Source organism: Cydia amplana, chromosome 12 (genome assembly GCF_948474715.1).
Source record: "Cydia amplana chromosome 12, ilCydAmpl1.1, whole genome shotgun sequence".
Lineage (NCBI taxonomy): Eukaryota > Metazoa > Arthropoda > Insecta > Lepidoptera > Tortricidae > Cydia > Cydia amplana.
Genome location: NC_086080.1, coordinates 5,783,650 through 5,806,372, shown reverse-complemented (window position 1 = coordinate 5,806,372; position 22,723 = coordinate 5,783,650). Strand labels below are relative to the sequence as shown.

Genomic DNA, 22,723 nt, shown 5'->3' with positions numbered 1-22,723 from the left:
TGCATCCGCAGGCCAATGACGTCAGCGGCTTCAAGGAGTACTTCCTGAGTCTTAATGCGAGGGATAATAGTAGGAATCCGTGGTTTGTAGGTAGGTAACTTCTCATAGTGATCCTAATATATCATTATAGCTTGATAGTGTCATAATTTCCAGCTTAAACTTAAACTAAAATATGGTGGAAGGCATCATCAGCATGCAGCCGCATGTGAACTACGTCAGCCGCTTCAAGGAGTACTTCCTGAGTCTTAATGCGAGGGATAATAGGAGGAATCCGTGGTTTGTAGGTAGGTAACTTCTCATAGCGATTTTAATACACCCGTGTATCATAAGGCTCCATATCATTATAGCTAGATATTGTCATAATCTCCAGATTAAATTAAAATACGGTGGAAGGCACCATCAGCGTGCAGCCGCAGGCAAACGACGTGAGTGGATTCAAGGACTACTTCCTGAGTCTTAATGCGAGGGATAATAGGAGGAATCCGTGGTTTGTAGGTAGGTACCTTCTCATAGCGATCCTAATGCGCCCGTGTATCATAAGGCTCCATATTATTATAGCTCGATAGTGTGATAATCTCCAGCTTATACTAAAATACGGTGGAAGGCACCATCAGCGTGCAGCCGCAGGCAAACGACGTGAGCGGCTTCAAGGGGTACTTCCTGAGTCTTAATGCGAGGGATAATAGGAGGAATCCGTGGTTTGTAGGTAGGTAACTTCTCATAGGCATCCTAATATATCATTATAGCTTGATAGTGTCATAATTTCCAGCTTAAACTTAAACTAAAATACGGTGGAAGGCACCATCAGCATGCAGCCGCATGTGAACTACGTCAGCCGCTTCAAGGAATACTTCCTGAGTCTTAATGCGAGGGATAATAGGAGGAATCCGTGGTTTGTAGGTACGTAACTTCTCATCGCGATCCTAATGCGCCCGTGTATCATAAGGCTCCATATTATTATAGCTAGATAGTGTCATAATCTCCAGCTTAAACTAAAATACGGTGGAAGGCACCATCAGCGTGCAGCCGCAGGCAAACGACGTGAGCGGCTTCAAGGAGTACTTCCTGAGTCTTAATGCGAGGGATAATAGGAGGAATCCGTGGTTTGTAGGTAGGTAACTTCTCATAGCGATCCTTATGCGCCCGTGTATCATAAGGCTCCATATTATTATAGCTCGATAGTGTCATATTAATCTCCAGCTTAAACTAAAATACAGTGGAAGGCACCATCAGCGTGCATCCGCAGGCCAATGACGTGAGCGGCTTCCAGGAGTACTTCCTGAGTCTTAATGCGAGGGATAATAGGAGGAATCCGTGGTTTTTGGGTAGGTAACTTCTCATAGCGATCCTAATGCATCCGTATATCATAAGGCTCCATATTATTATACCTAGATAGTGTCATAATCTCCAGTTTAAACTAAAATATGACCAAAGTTAATGCGGTTGTTGGTTTGCCAAGCTTTCAGCCTGTGTAATTAAAAAGATGTTGTAGGTAAGTGAGCTTTCAAGCTATTCTGATAAGGCAAATTTTTAAGGTATGTTGATTTAATACTTTAAACTCTCGCGTTTTGTTCACATATTTAATTACATAAACTGTTTTCAAAATTCCGACGTTTTAGCAGAGTTGCACGCTGTGGTCACGGAAAGACCGTCCTCCTTCTCCACAGCAGTGTGGTCTTTCCGTGACCACAGCTAGTGCAACTCAGCTGAAACGTCGGAATTTAAGGTAAAAACAATTAAACTTTATGACGGTAGACCCATTTATGTAATTAAATATGAACATTTAAAGTAACACGATTTTCACACATATTGCGGTTGCAACGATAAATGATTTAAGAGTATGATTTGTGATTTATTATTTGGCCTGACGTTTCGAATGTGGTATTACTTTCGTGGCCAAGCAAAGTAAATGCACGCGATAAAGTCCCGTTTCAGTTTAAATTATAACTTGATGGTTCCATAATCTTTACTCTTTAGCTCGGGCGAAAAAGCTACCGAAGTAATGCGCTCCGTTAAACACATCAAAGTAACTCCACCGAATCGTTGTTTACAAAAGCTACTTTATTATTTCTACAAGAATTGTACCTATTGAAGAGTATTAAAAAGCAACTTTCCCGAAAGAACACTCTGGTGAAAACAATAACAAGCGTAACAGGTGGTAAACTGGTTGCGATTTCTCAAACAAATAACTTACAAACATAGTACCTAAGTTTATATTAGGCTCGTAATAACAACAAACTGGGTTCTAGTCTGAAATGAGATCAGCAGTTTATTTTGTGGGTTGAGCGCGTGGTTTTTCAGTAAGTTTCATACTAGGTTAAACACAAACTAACAATATTTCCGAAAGTTTGGGGCATTAGTGCCTAATGATTATGAAGGTATATTCGTAAACTAATTACGTATCATATTGTGGATCCAAATAGATGCTAAATTTAGCAGGCATACATAAATACACTGACAGAAATCATACAATTTTATTGTAAAAAATATATATATTTATTTATGAATATTTCCTACTATATTTAGAAAATCAAAAAGTGAGTTTGCTTCCCAAGGTTATTAGATTTATTAGGTACCTAGTGCGAAATTCTAATAATGTCAATATGTGTAAGGTTACCTAGGGTGACTGATATGATCATTGGCCCCTCCACACTCTTAGCAATTGAGACTTCTATTGCCTTGTTTCTTTCTGCTATGGAGTTGCCAATTACTATGGAGGGGCTAGTAACTACTAATAGCAGTCATCCTATCTGCCTATTCCTGGTCACAAGATGTTTGCGTCCGTCCCACCAATAAATAAAAATATTTTACAGTTTAACAGAAACATTTATAAAATGGTTCTGAAATTATAAGGGATTATTTACTAGTCCATATCGGTCAAAAGTCAGTAAGTTGGCGAACCTAATATAAGTGTAAAAACTGTATGGAGCCAAAACTTTTAAATATTACTAGAGAAAAATAGGAAATGTCGCCAGCATCCTTGATACAATGCCTCAAGGGCCTATTTTAGATTTAAGCTAGTTTTTAATTTCTTTTAGTTATACCACTGTATATATCTTGTTTGTAAATAAAATTTTCTATACGAGTAGTACTAGAGCTACAATAGTTACCTACTTATAATACATGACAGGGTATGATAAGGTATCATACATGATGATGGCACCGTAAAGAGAGGCTATTTTAGCACATAAAAGCACGTATCTAAATGAAACTGTCAGCGCCATTATAAAAACAAATAGTTCAGTCATCCTCTGAACCTTGTTGGCATTGTTCCAGAATTCTGGGAAGACCACTTCCAATGTCGGTACCCGGGCAGTCCGCGGACGCCGTACAACGTGAAGTATACGAAGCCGTGCTCCGGGCTGGAGCGGCTGACCGAGAACAACACCGAGTTCGAGGGGCAGCTGCAGTTCGTCTCCGATGCTGTCATGGCGTTCGCTTACGCTATCAGGTGAGGATACTAAATTATCAAAACGCCTATCAAACCGGCAAATTAAACTAAACACCGTAGAATTGCATTTGAGGTTTGACACTTGAATTTTTCAGCCAAGTCGTGGAATATCATCAAAATTCAGACGGGAAATTGGGTTTCTGCCATTAAACTAAAGAAACATTCATTCATTAGGTAAGTGACAGCGTTGTTCAAATACTCTTTAATCGAATAAAGGCACGTGTGAATTTTAAAAGGTTTGAAAATGTTGAAATGGACCTTAAACTTTTGTGCGTGTTAATTAACGTGGGATCAAACCTCGATCGAGCCATTGAGCAAAAAATTTAAAATATGCGAAAAGGTGAATGAAAAATGTGATCAGGATCCAAACAGATTAGAAGTTAATAAAGAATGTTAATATTAAGCGTATAATAATTATATATTACGTGTGTTCGCGTGGTTTTTGGATAACTTTTATTATTCGACGCAAGGCAGCCGCAATAAAATACAGCATACTTTAGCATGTCTTTCAAACTGTCATCTGTAATCCGTAATAGCTTTAAAACGCTCCCATACAACACGAAAGTAACTTAATCCAAGTTAATTTTAAGGGGATCAACGATTCTCCTCTCGATTGAGTTTATAATGGATTTGTAGGGAAGTGCCCAAGAAGAGAATTTATAAGTACGAGTAAATTGGGCTGTTACATATTTTGTAAACAACGTGCCCTATTTACAAAAATGATTTAACGGTACCGCGATAAAGCTGAGCGATGCCGCGAATTATAAATCTTATTAGATAAGTATCTGACATTTAATGTGAGTGTTTTGGGCTCCTTACGAGGGGTATTCAAAATATTCTCGGTATGAGAATGAAAACAAACAAGTACGAAAAGTTTGATATTTTTATTTTTCAATATACTCCCCCCCTATGTTCATACACTTAAAAGATCGATCAATTATTTTTATTAATCCTGCATAAAAATATTTTTTATCTTTGGTGTAAAAATGCTCCTCCACTGCCGCCTTCAATGCTTCATCATCGGAAAATTTATTTCCACGCAGATCCTTTTTAAGATTGGGGAACAAAAAGAAGTCGCTGGGGGCTAAGTCCGGACTATACGGTGGGTGAGTAACAGTTTCAAACCCACATTCAACAATAGCTGCCTTGGCAATATGAGCAGTATGGACGGGGGCGTTGTCATGCAGAAGCATAACACCTTTGGTTAACTTTCCTCGCCTCTTTTCTTTGATTGCATCCTTTAATTGACGTAGAATGTTAGCGTAGTACTGTCCTGTGATATTTACACCTTTTTCTTTATAATCGATCTGTAATACTCCTTCACAATCCCAAAATATCGTGGCCATGACCTTGCCAGCTGAAGGGATGACCTTGAACTTCTTGGGATGAGCTGAACCCTTAATGTGCCACTGCATGGACTCTTGTTTACTCTCTGGGTCATAATGATGAACCCAGGTTTCATCTCCAGTAACTATTCTTTGCAGCACCTCATCAGGATTTTCACCGCACAGGTCAATAAAATCGGAACAACAAGCTACACGCATGCCTTTTTGAAGCCGAGTCAGCATTCGCGGAACCCATCTTGCACTTACTTTTGACATATTAAGATGGTCATGGATAATATCATGTATGGTACCAATAGAGAGATTGGTTACTTGTGCTATAGATTTTACCTTCACTCGACCATCTTCCAATATAAGTTTTTCCACTTTATCAATATTTTCTTGTGAAGTAGCTACTACAGGCCGGCCAGGTCTAGGGTCGTCTTCAACACTCTCCCTTCCACGTTTAAACTCGCTTGACCACTTTTGAATGGTAGATAAAGAAGGAGCAGACTCACGGTAAACACAATCCATTTCCTCTTTTATGGTTTTTTGATTTTTACCCTGTTTTGTCAAGAATTTTATCACGCATCGATGTTGTAATTTAGTTAACATTGTCAATTCCCACATGATGTTCATGTTTGTTCAGCAATTGCAGAAAAACAAAAGAACATCTCGCTTCGAATTATACTTTTTTTTAATGTCAATGAATAAACCTTAGCGGCCAGTAACGAAAGAAATTTTAGAAGAGGTTGTAAGATATCAATACCGAGAATATTTTGAACGCCCCTCGTAGATTCGGCATGGTCGCCCTGGCCGTTAAAGCAATTAAACAATAATTTGTTTTTGAAGTGAAACTTCTTAGAAATACTATAAGTACTATGTAGGTGAACGTTCTTTGAGAATGTTTTGATGAAAAAAAAAAGGAATTAAGAAAAGTAGACCAAGAGAGGTAAGTAGTTATATAGGAACCTACCTACATTATAAGAAATTTTGTTCTCAATTTGCCAATTCTGTTTTTGCATGCCAGTTGCTGGTGAAGTATGCGTGTGCTTCTTAGTTGCTAAGTCCATCTTTTGTACCATATTTTATGCTAAATAAAGATATTTTATTTGATTTGCAACAAGCGATTTTCTAATGCGGAACGTTCAGCACAAAACGTTTTAAGTCCGCATTGATCGTGTCGTGTATAATTTCGTCGCGTATTCTCCGCATTAATATTTAGGCACGCGGGACTGCCCACTAACCCGCATAACAAGACTATAGAAATAAACAGAATAACAGCATTTATTACGACCTATTCAAAAATAACCAACTCCTAATTAGAGAAACGCTAACGCTAACGCTATCGTGTAAATACGAGATGAATACGAAAATGGAACAAAAAATCTAAAATTCACTCGACACCGAGGCTGCAGTTGCAGGACCCGTCGACCGCCATACATTGTGGAATATAAATAGCGCCACGTCGACCAAAAATAAGTCACTTGGAGCGTTTTGTCGGTACGTTCGGGTTAAAATGCAGCGTGTTTGACCCTCCAACTGTGAGCGACGACCGTTGCTAAATGTGTAAATATATGTCACGTAAAGGGTACGTCAAGAGTAAAGGATGACTCACGTTAGGCCGGGCCGTGTCCGGGGCTTACTTTTAAATGACAGATGACTGGTGATCACGTGATGCTTTCCATAGAAAACGAAGCTCCGGCCCGGACATGGCCATCCACGGAACGTGAGTCATCCTTTAATTAATCGCGCTTACACAATTTTCAGTAGAAACTCTGTGAAGGCAGACACGAGTCACGAGATCTTAAATTAACTAACCTTACACCAAACCAGGATGCCGTAACTATAGTAGGTACAATATTTACTAACACAGCAAGCTATACTTTTAAGTTGTCTAGTTTTCTAACGGAATTGGCATAGATGCAGTGTTAAGTAGTAACACTTGCAGACGTACACGTATAGTTTTGTTTATTAACAAGCTTTTATTAGGTCGATCTGTATGTAACTATGTAATGGAATCTAAGGTACTTAACTAATTTAACCATCTTCTAAGGATCGAAGCGTCATAAAAATTGGCAGCTGTATGTAGTTCTGATGACAATACAATAATATGGTACTGTCGAACTGATCTGATGATGGAGACAGGAGGTGGCCATAGGAACTCTGTGATGAAACAACACAACCTAATTGTGTTAGGGGTTTTTATAATTGTCTCGATGAGTATTAGTTGTCTGTCGTAAGAAAAGTACGGTCAGCGATAAAAGCTTGTACCAAAAATTAAATTTTTGCCAAAAACTTATATACGAGTAGGTACTTTTATAGTGAGATTTACCACAAACCGTTGCTCTGTCACATTTCAGTACTCGCATGCTCGCATCCAACGACCATGCGATGTAATGCATTATTTATTCCTACACGCCGCATACATTCCGGAAAAGGGTATCTGCAACTCTGCTTTATTCTGATAAATATACCTTGAAATGGGTCAGAGCCAGTGCCATACAAATATGGTACATGACATCTGCATCTTGTATCTTAACGATAAAAAGCGGCCAAGTGCGAGTCGGACTCGCCCATGAAGGGTTCCGTATTTAGGCGATTTATGACGTATTAAAAAAAAACTACTTACTAGATCTCGTTCAAACCAATTTTCGGTGTAAGTTTACATGGTAATGTACATCATATATTTTTTTTAGTTTTATCATTCTGTTATTTTAGAAGTTACAGGGGGGGAGACACACATTTTACCACTTTGGAAGTGTCTCTCGCGCAAACTATTCAGTTTAGAGAAAAATGATATTAGAAACCTCAATATCATTTTTGAAGACCTATCCATAGATACCCCACACGTATGGGTTTGATGAAAAAAAAAATTTGAGTTTCAGTTCTAAGTATGGGGACCCCCAAAAATTTATTGTTTTTTTTTCTATTTTGTGTGAAAATCTTAATACGGTTCACAGAATACATCAACTTACCAAGTTTCAACAGTATAGTTCTTATAGTTTCGGAGAAAAGTGACTGTGACATACGGACGGACAGACGGACAGACAGACAGACATGACGAATCTATAAGGGTTCCGTTTTTTGCCATTTGGCTACGGAACCCTAAAAATGTAGGTATAGTACTTCAATCAATACATATTATACAACAAAGTCCCCTGCCGCGTCTATCAGTCTGTATGTTCGCGATAAACTCAAAAACTACTGAACGGATTTTCATGCGGTTTTCACCTATAAATAGAGTGATTCTTAAGGAAGGTTTAGGTGTATAATTTGTAAAGGTTTGGTGTAAATTAGTTGAACTACCCATGCGAAGCCGGGGCGGGTCGCTAGTATGGTATAAACTAAGATTTTAAAAAAATACCACCAGGATTCGTGGTATTTTTCAGACCCTCCAAATTTATAGTACCAGAGAAAACCAAAGGAGTCTCCTTAAAGTACCTATTTAATAAGCTATCTTTAGAATTGAGGCATCTTCTTCATGCCCCTTAACGTCTTCAGTTCAGATAACAGCCAATTACCTTAACTGAGTCTTGTTACCTTGACTGAAACCAGAAACTTTGTGTTACATGGATTTATTGGAAATAAAACGTTGCGCCTACTTACGTTAAGCATTAAAAACTATTATGGATGAGCATTAATAGTATTTTATGCAACCGTTGTTTAAGAGAGGTCAAAAAAGGCGAGTGGCGTGAGTAACAATTTGAGGCGAACCCGAAAATTGTTAATAAAGACGCCACGAGTATTTTTTGACTTAGTTAAACAACGTTGCATACAATACTTTTTCTACGACCAAGCACTTACTTTGAAATAAAATTGTAAATTTAACAAATATTTTTAATTCAAGAAGTAGCAAAAATGGAGGGTACGGGCGGGAAAAGAATGACTTAATGAATTAAATTAAAAAAACAACAAGTCTATGGTTCACTTATTTGTCAGAGATGACATTTAAAATAAGGTTGGCAACACTGTATTTCATTCAATATTTTTTAAGTGGTCATTACACGAAGTATCGTAAAATCGCCAAAAAGATACTGCGTGTATGCACAAATTCTTTTCTGGGGAATAGACTAAAGACTTGTCTTGACAACTATAGGGTAGGGTTTTAAAGGTGTGTGCACGACCCTTTATATGACAAATAAAAGTATGGGAGTAGAAAAAACTATTATTATTCCTCTGGGATGTTTGCCGTAGAGGACTTTTATGCCATAGTAAGGAAGAAGACGGCATCTGTGGTGATGCAGATGAGGGGGAGCTCAAATAGCATTCTGAGAATGATAGCAGACAGGTGGGACTCGGATATCCTCCGCCGATATACCGACCTTCATGTCCTGCGACCTAGAAAATAAGTTTTTTTATGTTTTTATGTAATAGGTAGTTTTACTAATGTAGTCTTATAAGTGTCTTATAACTAACAATCTATGGATCTGCGGAATCTGAAAATAAATATTTTTTATTTTTATTTTATTTTATTTATTATTTATTAATCACTTTATTTACAAACGAAGTTTGGAAAAGTTAATCGTATTTATCATAATGCCCAAATAAATACTATTACATGGCTGGTTTACTCCAAAAAGAAGTTCCAAAGTATTTATTCCAGCTCCAAGTCACTTCGGTAAGAAAAAAGTATATAATAGTTTCATTACGCATAAATTAGCGAAAGGAGAAGTAGAGGTGAATTATTGTCTAAGATTATTAAGTTTGAAGAGCTCTCGAGCTTCGAAGACGATAATAAGAGGACAATTTGTATAAATTTTGATCATTCTAAAAATTTACCTAATTTTGATTACGTAAAATAAATTGATTTAGTAAATTGGTTTGAATCAAGGTTGCTTGCCTTGCAAATGGTCCAATATCTCAATGGAATTAATGATCTCAATTGAAGCTATTTTACCGGTTGCGTTGTGTTTTTATAGATTTTCTTTGACCACATTATTTATCTATTATTAACAAGCTTAATATTTTTTTACAACAGTCAGCATTATTTTAGTACTCAAAGAGACTACGTGCTAACGCGTATCTAACAATAAGAGTGAGGTACATACTTTTGTAAGGGGAATTATAGAGATACATTGATATTATGTAGATATTAGGTACCTATATAATATATTTGTAAAACTAATAAGATTTCATCTAAACAAACAAGCAACAACATTCTACGTCAAATAAAAGCACGTAAAAGCTTTGTGTTTTACAAAAGCAAAAGCTGAAGGGATCTCAAAAGCCTTAGCTTGAGCTGAAAGCGCGTTTTAAAAAGTGCATTTAGCCGACTGAACCAAAGCAACCTACTCGGGGCATAATGATAAGTGTGCTCAACCGCTCCTGCGCCGTAACAACCTAATGGCAATGGAAGTAGGGATTTTACAAGCTTTTATTTAGTTTCACCCTGTCCCGTTGTCAGTACATAGTAGAGATGCACCGGATATCCGGTTACTATCCGGCCGTTATTTTAGTATCCGGCCGAATACCGGATAGTGACCTACTATCCTGCCGGATACCGGATAGTAAAATTAACACATTTTGGGGTAAAAATGGAATCTAAAAAACAGTCACAGTCATAATGCTAACGACACAGTAGATAGAAATGAATACGTAACCAATGTCACACAATACACTTATATGTTTACACAAAAATACACGCGCGCACTTGTAACTGTAAACGAACTTACTACGTAATGACATGATAAAATTCTTTACCATCCTAGAAATGTGTCCGCTCGAACGTTCAATACGAAACAGGTCGAAACCTGCACGACGCGCACCTGCAAAACTCAAAATATAGGTATAGTTCCGCCGGGCGAATATCGGGCGGCCGGATACCGGATATTCGGCCAGTGTCCAGGCCGGATATCCGGTATCCGGCCAAACAACTATCCGTTGCATCTCTAGTACATAGGTAATTCTGTCTATAGATAAACAAATTTTCAACCTGAGTTAGACCCACTTCTCATTCTATTAAGCTGAAAATTCTCATACATACTTACGAGTAAGTTGGGTGACTATGCAGCATTATGCTACCATCGAGCTAATCAGGCGGTCTAGCATAAATTGCGGTCTCGCGCTCGACTCCATACAGTCATCTTGCGCGACTTCAAGTATGGAGTTGCGCGCAAGAACGCAACTCATGCTAGACCGCCTGATGATGGAGACAGGAGGTGGCCGATCGTACTTTAAGCTTGTCTTAAGTTAAAATTGTATTGTTTTCTTGTTTTTATTGTTCTTTGTATTTCTTGACTGAATTATATGAAAATTTTAAATTACTTAAATATTAATACTTAAACAAAACCTTTCAATCTTTTTAATATTCGTTTAACAAAAAACACTTTGGATAAAATATTTTTTGTATAACCTCGTGCCGCCCAATGTGCAATACATTGTACAAAGTGACACTCAGCATAACTGCCCAGACTTTAGAAATTAAATTCAGAGCTAAACGCCCAGTGTACAATACGTTGTACATAAAAGTTAATCAGATGTCAGTTTTAAATTTTCGCGTTAAATTGGAATTCACCTAGAGGTCGTGAGTGGTCAGCTCTTTGGCGACTATTTTGCCAGCTGACGTTTGACAGATATTCATAGACAAGTATTCTACTTCCGCAATTATTCAAACATGCCGCCATCGCGCACGACACATGGGTAAATAATCTTGAATTATTAAATGAATCATTACTTTTTGGTCTTGAGAGTGACATAAAAATTATCCTTAATGTTTGTTTTATTGAAATACACTGTTATTTTTTTACAAAGGCACTAATCCATATTTTTATTCCTTAATCGTAACATTATGTACATCATATTGCACACTGGGCGTTACTGTTATAAAAATACATATTATAACCTACAACTCAAGGTTCTTCTTTGAGAATTTATTGTTAGGTCTGCATGATGATTTACTTGTTGAATACAAGCTGGAAGCGTTTTTGCCATCACATAATAAAATTTACGATCCTGAATACCAACTTCCTGGTGATGAACCAAATATTTAGTCTTAGTGAAAAAATAATGTTTCGAAGAAAGTGATACAGAAATACAGCAAACATACAATAACTTATATAAATAAAAAGGATATTAAGTTTTATGTTAAGCAAGCTGTTTAACTATTTTTCGTAGCATTTTATAAAGCATTTTAGTGTCAGATATGAAGTTTAACATACATAAAAAAGTAGTCCTTTACAAAAAAAATTTACATATGTACTTATTTTTTACTTTCTTTGCTTTTTATGTAACTACTTATAATAGTCAGAGGCTGCGTTATAGCAATGTTTGATTAAGTGCCTTAAAGTTTAATAAAAGTTGATTAAAAAATATATATATATTATTTAAAATAACATCAATCAAAAACCCAATGTTCATTTAAATGAACAAAAGATACGACGGTGAATTCAGATTAATGTATTATTTTTTATTCACATATACCCAGAAAAATTTAAGAAAAAAATCCTGCTTGAGTTTTTTATTTAAAAAAAATGTTTGAAGTGCGTGGGCAGTTACGACTTCAAAATATTATGTCTCATATATTGCACACGGGCCTTTAGCTGATCTTGCGTTTTTTTTTCTTGGGCGGCACGAGGATAAATTAAGTCTAAGAAAGCGTGATACGCTAATCAATCGAGTGAAAGGTGCTTAAGAATATTTTTTTGATTGAAATTGTATTAAACGTACTTCAAGCAGGCTTATCAATCACATAAACCACCTAAGTCACCTACCTTGTCAAGCATGTTTGATCGCCTGCGCACCACTTTACACATTACCCTCCATTTTACGCATTAGACACGCTCCATTCTTACGTAAATAGTGCTTCACTTTGTAAAACAAGTTTTTTTTCATACCATTGTGTTTCTTTTTCTACGGTATGTAATATCACTTTAGGCAAGTCGTTGTGCCACTTGTGCCTCTTCTCGGGGAACTATTTTTAACGACAGTTGGTTGGAACTTGTAAAGGTGCCAACTTAGAAAAGTTCGATATTGCGTTGCAATACCTACCACATATTATATAGGGACCTAACTGAGTACGACGGCCAGTTTGTGTGTTGCTGGAAGTTTGCTTTGCTACGCTTCATTTGGCTGCGTAAAAATTTCGGAATCTTGTATCTAAGTAAACAGACAGTTTGTCACAGTTGGATGATTTGCGAAACACAGTTATAGCAAAATATTATCCAGATAAAAATAGCCTAGCGTTTAGGTTGCAGGTTTCGATGCGCATTCCGCTCCGCTCCCTTCTCTCTGCATCGCCCACAAATTCCACATAGTTTCGTGAATGTGAAGACATGCACAACCGGACCCAGCTTACCCTGCACAACACATTTATATGTATACAGCGGTTGCAGTATGGGTATTTCTTTTATATCTTTTGTTTGTATTGAATCATTGATATCATTGTGTATCATGCAACTAATTTCCATATTGTATTATATAGGTAGGTATAATGGCTGCTATAGGTACATAATATATGTATACACCGTGTGAGACCTTAAAAAGTCTAATAAAGTAGTAATATGTTGTACCAACCTACATCTAAGAGTTGCATACTTTTGCCGTAAACTATACTCACTCCTACCTTCTAACAATAATCTAGCAGAACAACCTAGATGAAAAGTTAAATAATCTTTACGGTAACTCTTCGGATTCAAAGTACACCAGCATTACTGCAGCAGTATTGCAGCGCGACATTACTGCCGATTGTCATTGACATCACTGCAAATGTCAAAATTCGATTTTGACATTTGCGGCAGTGATGCAGTCGGCAGTAATGTCTGACTGCAGTACTCATTATTCACATTTTTGAAGATAAATGCCAAAGATTTGCTGTATAAAAGAATTATTTCTTATGTTTAACCTTTGAGTTGATTAAATTACCGTTCCCAACACAAATAGTAAAGAAATGTCAAGATAAGCCCATTCAAATCCCGTTTAACACTGTTAATCTTCGTTAAGGCCCATAATCATAATTGATCTCCGGAATCTTTGAGCCCGTAATCATTTCACGGCAGAGTCCTTTGATAGATAACTGGGTCATTCTACTTTCGACAGTCATTTACCGGTCCTCATTTACAGCCTCGTTTTTTTTAGAAGCTGATAAAAACAGAGGAAGTTTTAGTATTTTCAAGGTTTTCTTGGTACTGGTTTTTACATTTCAGATACTCTAAATCTCTACTCTCTCTCGTGGTTTTCAGATGTTCTATAGATCTATTACCCCAATAGGCTAGATTATAGGTTGTTGTTAATGGTATCAGTCGATTAGGTTTGTTTTGAAGATCAAATGTAGGTATAGACATTTGGGGACCCATTGAATTAAATATTAAAGCAATAAAAAATTCTAAAATTACAATCAAAGTCTGACAGTTGTATACTCTACGCACGATACGCACCTGTACTTGTTCACGATATTAACGATCAAGTTGCAGCCCGCCATGAAGTAGATACCTATGGAAAATTAAGAAAAAAAAAACACTGGACTACAACTGTGTTGAGTACCTACGTAATTTATTTTCTAGTCGTCAAAATGTTTTCGCTGTTATAAGCTGGCCAAGCCCGACACTTTCAATATTGGAAGGCCTCACGTAGCCACCGAACCGGGAAATGAAAGCGGCGAGCGACGTCACACCGACTGATATCACATTTATAATCCAATTATCCGTCCTTTAATAGCCAGTGTCTTATAGGTATTTTTAAAATAGTAAGGGGATCGCGATCGATCGCGTCCGGAACACTACGCTGCGTTCTATAACTCGCATTGCTGACGTTGGCAAAAAAACGCCAGGCTCAAATGGGACTGGGCCGGCCATAGCCACCAAGTGGATGCCGACGAAGAAGCGTGGGCGGGGCAGGCCAAGGCGGAGATGGCGGGACGACTTTGACGCATTCCTTAACAAATGGCCGGAAGAAGCGCTGAATCATGGAGAACCAGGGGAGAGGCCTTTGCCCAGCAGTGGGATACACAAATAGGCAAAGAAAAAAAAGGGGGATGCGCTTGTAAAAAGGCAGAATTGTCACTTACCTCGGTGGTAAATAAATATTGAATTTAAATCGTCGGAAAACGATCCTTGCAAGAGCCATCGGGCCCGACGTCGCTTCCGATCCAAAGCCATCCGGCGGCCGGATTGATTTAATAAGCCCTTTATTTGTGGAGCTGCTCGGATGGGTATATTTATCACTCGCTATTCCGAAATTAAATAATCATAATATTCATAATCATAATTGTTTATTGCAACCTGTGATTGCAACCATGGTAATCATGGTAAGTATTACAAGATGTTCTTATGTTAGTACATTCATGGTAGGTACTTAATACTTCAAGATACTTGTGTTGTTTTGACAAGGAATTTTTATACAATTTATTTTAAACTGAGCATAGTCTTTTAGTTCCCCTAATCTCGGTTATTATTGTTAAATAATTGCATACGACGTGTACCATCCTAACTGTAACTGATGTAGAAACACGACGCTTAGATCTTCTAACTAATTACCTACTAAGGCAGTGTCTCGAGGGCTTACAACAAGCTATTTAAGCATTACAGCCGCGCTTTACGGATCTTAGTTAATGCACACTGTTAGTAAACGATGTATATGGTTCATTTGTATAAATATACATTACTAGCGACCCGCCCCGGCTTTGCACGGGTTAACAAATTATACATAAACCTTCCTCTTGAATCACTCTATCCATTAAACCGCATCAAAATCCGTAAGCATACATAGGGACAGACAGACGGGAAGCGACTTTGTTTTATACTGTGTTGTGATGTAGGTACTTAGTTGTTTTTGAGAATAGATTTCTTATCTTTCATTATTATATCATTGAAAAAGTGCAAACCTACCGTTTGAAAACCTAAACAATAATGCATTGAACCGACCCGGGGCCGATTTTTGAATTTCGGCTCGATTTCGGGTATTTCGTTCAATAGTATCTCCACTACTAGGTACTTAAATCCTACTCATAGAATTTAAAAAGATTGGCCAATACCACTAGATTCCCAATTTCTATCGCTCGTATTTCAAAAACTAGCATTTCGCCGTTTACCACCGATTTTCGAGTGATGAAACCGAGCGATTGAAATTTAAAAATCGCCCCCGCACAAACTTTATTCACGCACGCGCCGGCGAATCAACGCTAGAATTGTCAACACTTAGAAAAGATTTTATAAATAAACTGAGCAAAGTAAAACAGAGGAAATGATATAAAGAATATTTTTCTACCTTCTTAACCGTTGCATGTTCGACTAAAACTGCTAAGTAAGTGTCACGAGAGCTCCCTACGGTCTCCTACAGATTTTAGACTCGAAATAGCAGGTTTAATTTAATATTTGTACAGCTCGTGGCAAGCTAAGCGAGTAAAACCTAACTTCGCGGACCTTTTTGCTGCAAATTTATTGTCAACTATGTAAAGTAAATTCTGCATTAGATTGTAGTTCATTCGACATTCCTAGTGAATACTCAGCACGTGTTGTTGATTACGTTTAACTTGCAAACTGCTAGAAGTTAACATTTACGAGTAGAAGGATATTTATTTTTAAGATATTGATTAGGAATTATGTCTCCATTTACCCCATTATTGGTCCATCGATTGAATTTATTGTACTCTACTCTGTAGTTAGCAATGTATCAAATAGGTATTGCATGCAAGTTCGTCTAAATGGGGCTTAAAACATTCGAATAATCAATGTATTGAAATGAGTCCTTGACTTGGCCGGTACTGACATTTTATTTGACTATACATGACATAGCGACAGTATCTCTGGACCAAATAGAATCTTATCTGGTTTTACAGTACCTACCTACCTATCTGCACTGAACTTATATAATGAGTTACGGCCTGATTCGAACTTTAAAATACGTTTTTCTACTCCCGTACCTTTATTTGTCATTTAAAAGGACGTACACACACCTTTAAACCCCTACGTTATAGTTGTCAAGACAAGTCTTTAGTCTATTCCCCAAAAAAGTATTTGTGCATACACGCAGTATCTTTTTGGTACTTTTACGATACTTCGTGTAATCACCACTTAAAAAATATTGTATGAAATACATTGTTGCCAACCTAATTTTAATTGTCATCTCTGACAGATGAGTACTAAGTGTATTGCTGCCAATTTACAAAATATTCATTAGGTTCTATAGTAGAAACAATAAAATTGCTTCAGAAGTCAGAAACGCGCATGTGACACCCGTAATATAGCAAGATCCATAGACTACGAACACCGCTTAGCGTTGCTTGTTAGTCTCCATAGGCTACTGTGGCCAAAATCGAGAAAAAAAACTATCCAAAATTTTAATTTAAAAACTAAGAGCAAGTACCAGGGCCTCATGAGTTACAAGAAGGTGTCGCTGACCAACCGGCAGTGGGGCGCGGGGCGCGGTGGCCGGGTTTGGTTTGTTTAGGGTGCATTGGGGTAAATCCGAAGACGGGGTAATTTTGAAAATGGCAAATATCTACTAAATTAGAAAAGTTTTCTACTGTGTAGCAACAGTACGCAAGATGCCATGTAAGCGTGCCAGTGTTATAAGTGTTGCTAAAGTATGAAGTGTTTCTAGTTTAGTAGATATTTGCCATTTTCAAAATTACCCCGTCCTCGGAATTACCCCAATGCACCCTACCTACATATATGTCCTATTCCACTTGTTTAAAGTATTATTTTTGTTTAATGAAAAATATTTGTTAAATTTACAATTTTTTTTCAAAGTAAGTGCTTGGTCGTAGAAAAAGTATTGTATGCAACGTTGTTTAACTGAGTCAAAAAATACTCGTGGCGTCTTTATTAACAATTTTCGGCTTCGCCTCAAATTGTTACCCACGCCACTCGCCTTTTTTGACCCCTCTTAAACAACGGTTGCATAAAATACTATTTTACGTTTACATATTATTGACGTACTTCAAAGTTCGAATCAAGCCGTTAATAATGGGGCCCACAGATTACCAGTTCGCCTGCCAGTTGTTCGGAACTGTCACCTTTTGCTTTTAAGGGTAACATTCCATTTCTGACCGCAGCTGCACTACTGGTACTGAACGTGTCGCTGTTACTGTCAATTTCCATAGTAAAATGAACAGTAGTGCAGCTGTCGTTGGAAATGGACTGTCACCTTAACAATACTGTCACCTTAATGGACTGACAGGCTGATATCGTCCGGCAAACAGGTAATCTGTGGGCCCCTTAATGCATAAGGTACCCGCTTCGAAAAGCCCTCAGGGCATTCGTTACACATTCGCTCAGAAATATACACATCATTTAAAAATGCCTCAGATACCTGGTGCTATTCCCATGACCGGGCGAAGCAATGGTTTTGTCGCACCGGTTCAAATATGCTCGATAATTACCTACGCCTAGTAATTTATTACTAGAGTTGGTATATACCGTAAAATGGGGTGAGTAGGGTTCGCGGGGAGAGTTGGGTTATGAATGGGGAGAGAAGGGATGAAAGGCGGGTGAGATGGAATTTTAAGGCCACTGCTACAAAAATAATGTATTCCAATTTAAAATGGAGCTATAGTAATACTCATAATAATAAAAAACGATCCAACAATCTTCCAAAATCACCTTTGTATGAAATTCCATCTCACCCCAATTACTAGGGACTACGGGGTGAGGTGGGATTTCCTGGTTATCGTCAAAGTTATGAAATGGAACTATTGCCCAAAATAAAATAAAATCTAAAATACGAACGTCCGGAACACTTGTTATATACACCATTCAGTTTGCACATGTAAAAATAAAATGATATCGAGGTTTGAATGTCAGTTTTGCCCCTACTCACCCCATTATACCGTAATAACTTTAGTCTTCGGAGTATGTTGAAGGACACTACGTTTTACAGACTCTGTTTTCAATGTTGACTGCTTGTGAAAGCTTAGTAAAATAATAGCAATAATAATAAAGCCCTTGCTTACAACGCGCCTTGAAAACATATAGGTAATTATAAGAACTCTTTGTGTTATTTATTGATTAGGAATCAAAATTAAACCTCAGGTAAGAAATTAATTCAATGATTAATTATTTAATCAATTTTGGAGTCATGTCCACATTATTGCGAGCAATGTCGCAAATTTGTCCGATCTCTAATTATAAGATCTTAAACTGTTGCTGCAGGTCTCAGGCTGTTTGACATGTTGACTAGAGTCTAAAAAACTGAGCACTTCCTATAGACTCAAATATTTGCCAATAACGGATCCCAGGTTCAAGTCACACCGGTGCGGAAAACTTGACTCGCTCGGCAAGCAATTTAGAAATACACCTATGCGGTTGAGGCAACCCTTTTTTCAGAAACTGGAGCGTCGTGAATGCGGGATCGTGTATAATGCTCCCTTTCAATTGAATGTGACGCCGGGGAGATCGGTCTTTCCATTCAACTTAAAAGACGACCGCTTTACGCAAGTTGAGATAAATGTTGTAATTTTGACAAAAGAAGGTCAAAAGATGGGAATGATTAAGTCTTTTTAAGGCTACTTGATTTTAATATCTTACGAAAATATAGGTAAGTACCTTACATGCCTAATTATAGGTACCTGGGGGTTTTCAGGAAAAATGGTGCCATTTACATTTTTTTTTCAAAAAAACCATAACTTTTTGGTATTTAGACTCAGAATCATGGATATTCGAAAAAAAATGGTACACTTTTAAGTGAAAATGCCCACCTAGCACTCCTGACTAGCAGTGTACTAACTTTATTGAACTGACTTGTAAAATTTACCCAATGATGTAGCGTTTGAGATTTGGGAATTATGTAGGTCTACAAGCGTTTAGGAGCATTCCGCTATTAAGTATATCGCTGATTGTAATAATTGAAAAACCGTGTCAAAAATTTTGTGTTCTGCGTTATTGTATGTACTATGTACTACTGTACATAGTTGCAGAAATAAGTTGAAATAAGTGACCCCAAACAAACAAATTTTTACGCAGAGGAGGGGGTCAATTATCTATGCAGCTTACTGTATCTATTAAGACAGTAGCGTTTAGTAAGCGCCACTCTGGATGGATTAAATATATTACAACTGTACTGATCAGGCTGATACATCTGGCTGAGCAGAGAGCTCGGTGAAATGTAACGTCGGCACCTACAATTCATATCAGTCAGGAACTTGAAAGCTGGCCAGCTAATGTGTGCTTTGTGCAGTAAGAATACTGATATTATTTCTCCACACAGCTTCGCCATTGTTATCTCTGACATAAGAATGAATCTGTGCTAAATGAATTACGTAGTATTGTTTTCTCTTAAAGTTATTAACGACGCCTGTTTATTATTACTTTTGTGAAATGTTGGACGAAATTTGGACGGCACTTTGGACGAAGCCTGCGTTGGCATCTGGCATACGCTAATAGTTTTGCTGACTGAACGTCTTGACTCTGTGTAGAGAGGTATAAATTCCTAATTGTCTTTTGGTCTTTAGATATACATTGAACGACGAGTACACCAACTAAACTGTTCAGCAATACCTTCTGAAACTATACCCAAAATCTATAATTCCAAGACACAAATTGGCCAAGTTCCAACTAAATTCCAACTACTTACCAACTAACTTGTACTATGCAGAACATTCTATTATACTTACAACAATTATTTACTCTCATGCGCTTTTATTGCATATCCTCCTAAGGCCCAAGGTCCTACCCATAGTACTTATTAACTTTCTTATTCAGACCCAGCTCCTACAACAATTGTGTAGCTGTTGTGTAGTCATAGCGTACCACGGTCCTACCAGTAGGACTTAATAGAAAACCCATTTCAAATGTTGCCCTTATCGAAATTGGCGTGTAAGTACGAACTTCTAAAGGACTGTTTTGTTTTGTCTGTGAGACCTTTAACAAGTTCGTAAAAAAAAATCAAAGTGCTGTACAAGGTGCTGTATAAGGTGCTGTAGAAGTACAATAACATTAAAAAAAGTCTTTTAAGTACTTGGGTCTGATTGAGTATAAAACAATAGTACTACTGGTAGGACTACGGGCCGTACTGACTACATACTCAATTTTTCGTTGGGCCTTAGGAGGATAATATAACGATTCCATGTAAGCACGACTTGTTTACGACAACATACATACATACATACATACATATAATCACGCCTATTTCCCGGAGGGGTAGGCAGAGACCACGGATTTCCACTTGCTACGATCCTGACATACCTCTTTCGCTTCCGTTACTTTCATAATATTCCTCATACACGCTCGCCGGTTTAGGGTGCTCTTGACCTGGCCTTTCTTCAGGATTTCCCCGATCTGATCGAAGAAAGTCCGCCGAGGTCTGCCCCTTCCAACTCCCTCTTCTACTTCTCCCTTATACACTCTCTTTGTCAGCCTTCTTTCACTCATTCTTTCCATGTGTCCAAACCATCTCAACATACCTTTCTCAATTTTTGTCACTACATCTTCGTTCAGTCCACACTTTTCCCTTATCACACTGTTCCTAATTCTATCTTGTAATCTCACACCACACACACTTCTCAACGCTCTCATTTCCACTGCATTCACTTGGCTCTGATGCCTCTTCTGCCATACCCAACTTTCGCTACCATACATGAGTGTAGGCACCAACACCCCTCTATGCACAGCCAACCGTGCTTTTTGCGACACCTTTTGGCTGCTCATAAAAGCGTTAAGTGCCCCATTCACGCGATTTCCAGCATTCACTCTCCTTTCAATGTCCTTATCATGCTTACCGTCCCTAGTGAACAAGGTTCCCAGATACACAAACTCTTTCACTTGTTGCACTCTTTCTTGACCAATCAAAATCTCACAGTTAGTCTACGACAACAATATTCAAATTAATCACACTAACACTACGATGTAACTACATAATTGTTTTCCATCGTATTTTCTCGGAAACGTTCGTATTTGTCATGCTAGTTTAGTCAATGACAGTACTTTTTGTAGCGAGAGTGACTGAAATAGCAAGACACGTTCGCAAGTTTCCGTGAAAATACGATGGAAAATAATTATGCACTACATCGTCTACGTAGTGCAGATATCGGAAATGACGCATTCGTTATTGAAACTGCGAAGATTAAAAAAAATTATAGTACCTTCATTAAATTAAAACTGCCCAACTTACAGAAATTAAATTAAAATTAAATTAAATTAAAATTCATTTATTTCAACGTTATTGGCAGTTGGTCCCACTCCCATAATGCCGTGCTATCTGTTGATTGAGGGGACTTTTGAATATTATAGGCACACTAATAGTGATCTCGGAAAATACAATTTGGTATTTGGTGAAGTGGAACCCCGTAAAGACCATTTAAAATTATGACTTAATTTATTTCAAGCTATTTGGCTCATATTTGTACATTATTTACATTATGAACCAAATATAAACCAATAAACTTGCGAAGGACATAACGCATAATTTTGTAATATTTTTATTGTTTAATTATTTTTACATGTATTTTTTATTTCGCACAACGTATCAGCATTGCGATACAGCGAGGAAATGTCGCCAGCATCCTTGGTACAATGCCTCAAGGGCCTATTTTAGATTTAAGCTAGTTTTTAATTTCTTTTAGTAATACACTGTAATTATCTTGTTTGTAATAAATGATTAAAAAAATATATTTTACTTTCATATTAAATATTGAAAAATGTTTAATTGAACACCGAAAAAAAAAACAAAGAGAATATGTTGTATAATAAAATCTTACTGCATTATAAACAACCTTCACACTCTACCTGGCTGAAACATAACCCTACCATATCCCTTCGTCCAAAATAAGTACAATTTTGCTAAGCTAAGAGGCGAATGGTCTAGAAACGGTCAAGTACTTATTACAAAATCAACAACCTTTTACACATCTAATTGCTTTAAAATACCCTCATTTAAATGAATTTGTTTACTAATTCAATTTCTATAAACCCTTTCATCCTTTTAATACGAAAGGGCAAAAGTTTTAAGAAGTTTCTAATAACATGAGCCCTTTTTAATAGCGATGTAGAATTGTAGATCGGTCCCTAGCGAGTAGTAA

General features: G+C 37.4%; 2 protein-coding genes across 2 annotated transcripts in view; one reads left to right on the top strand and one right to left on the bottom strand.

Annotated features, from left to right (window-relative positions):
- Positions 1 to 22,723, bottom strand: part of LOC134652818 (uncharacterized) — a 326,718-nt gene that overhangs the window by 62,040 nt on the left and 241,955 nt on the right. The gene's annotated exons all lie outside the window — the stretch shown is intronic.
- The window catches only part of LOC134652857 (metabotropic glutamate receptor 2-like), a 302,800-nt gene that overhangs the window by 244,530 nt on the left and 35,547 nt on the right, over positions 1 to 22,723 (top strand). Inside the window, exon 7 of the mRNA XM_063508055.1 lies at positions 3,277 to 3,451. Coding sequence (XP_063364125.1) covers positions 3,277 to 3,451 — 175 coding nt within the window. The remainder of the gene's footprint in view (positions 1 to 3,276; positions 3,452 to 22,723) is intronic.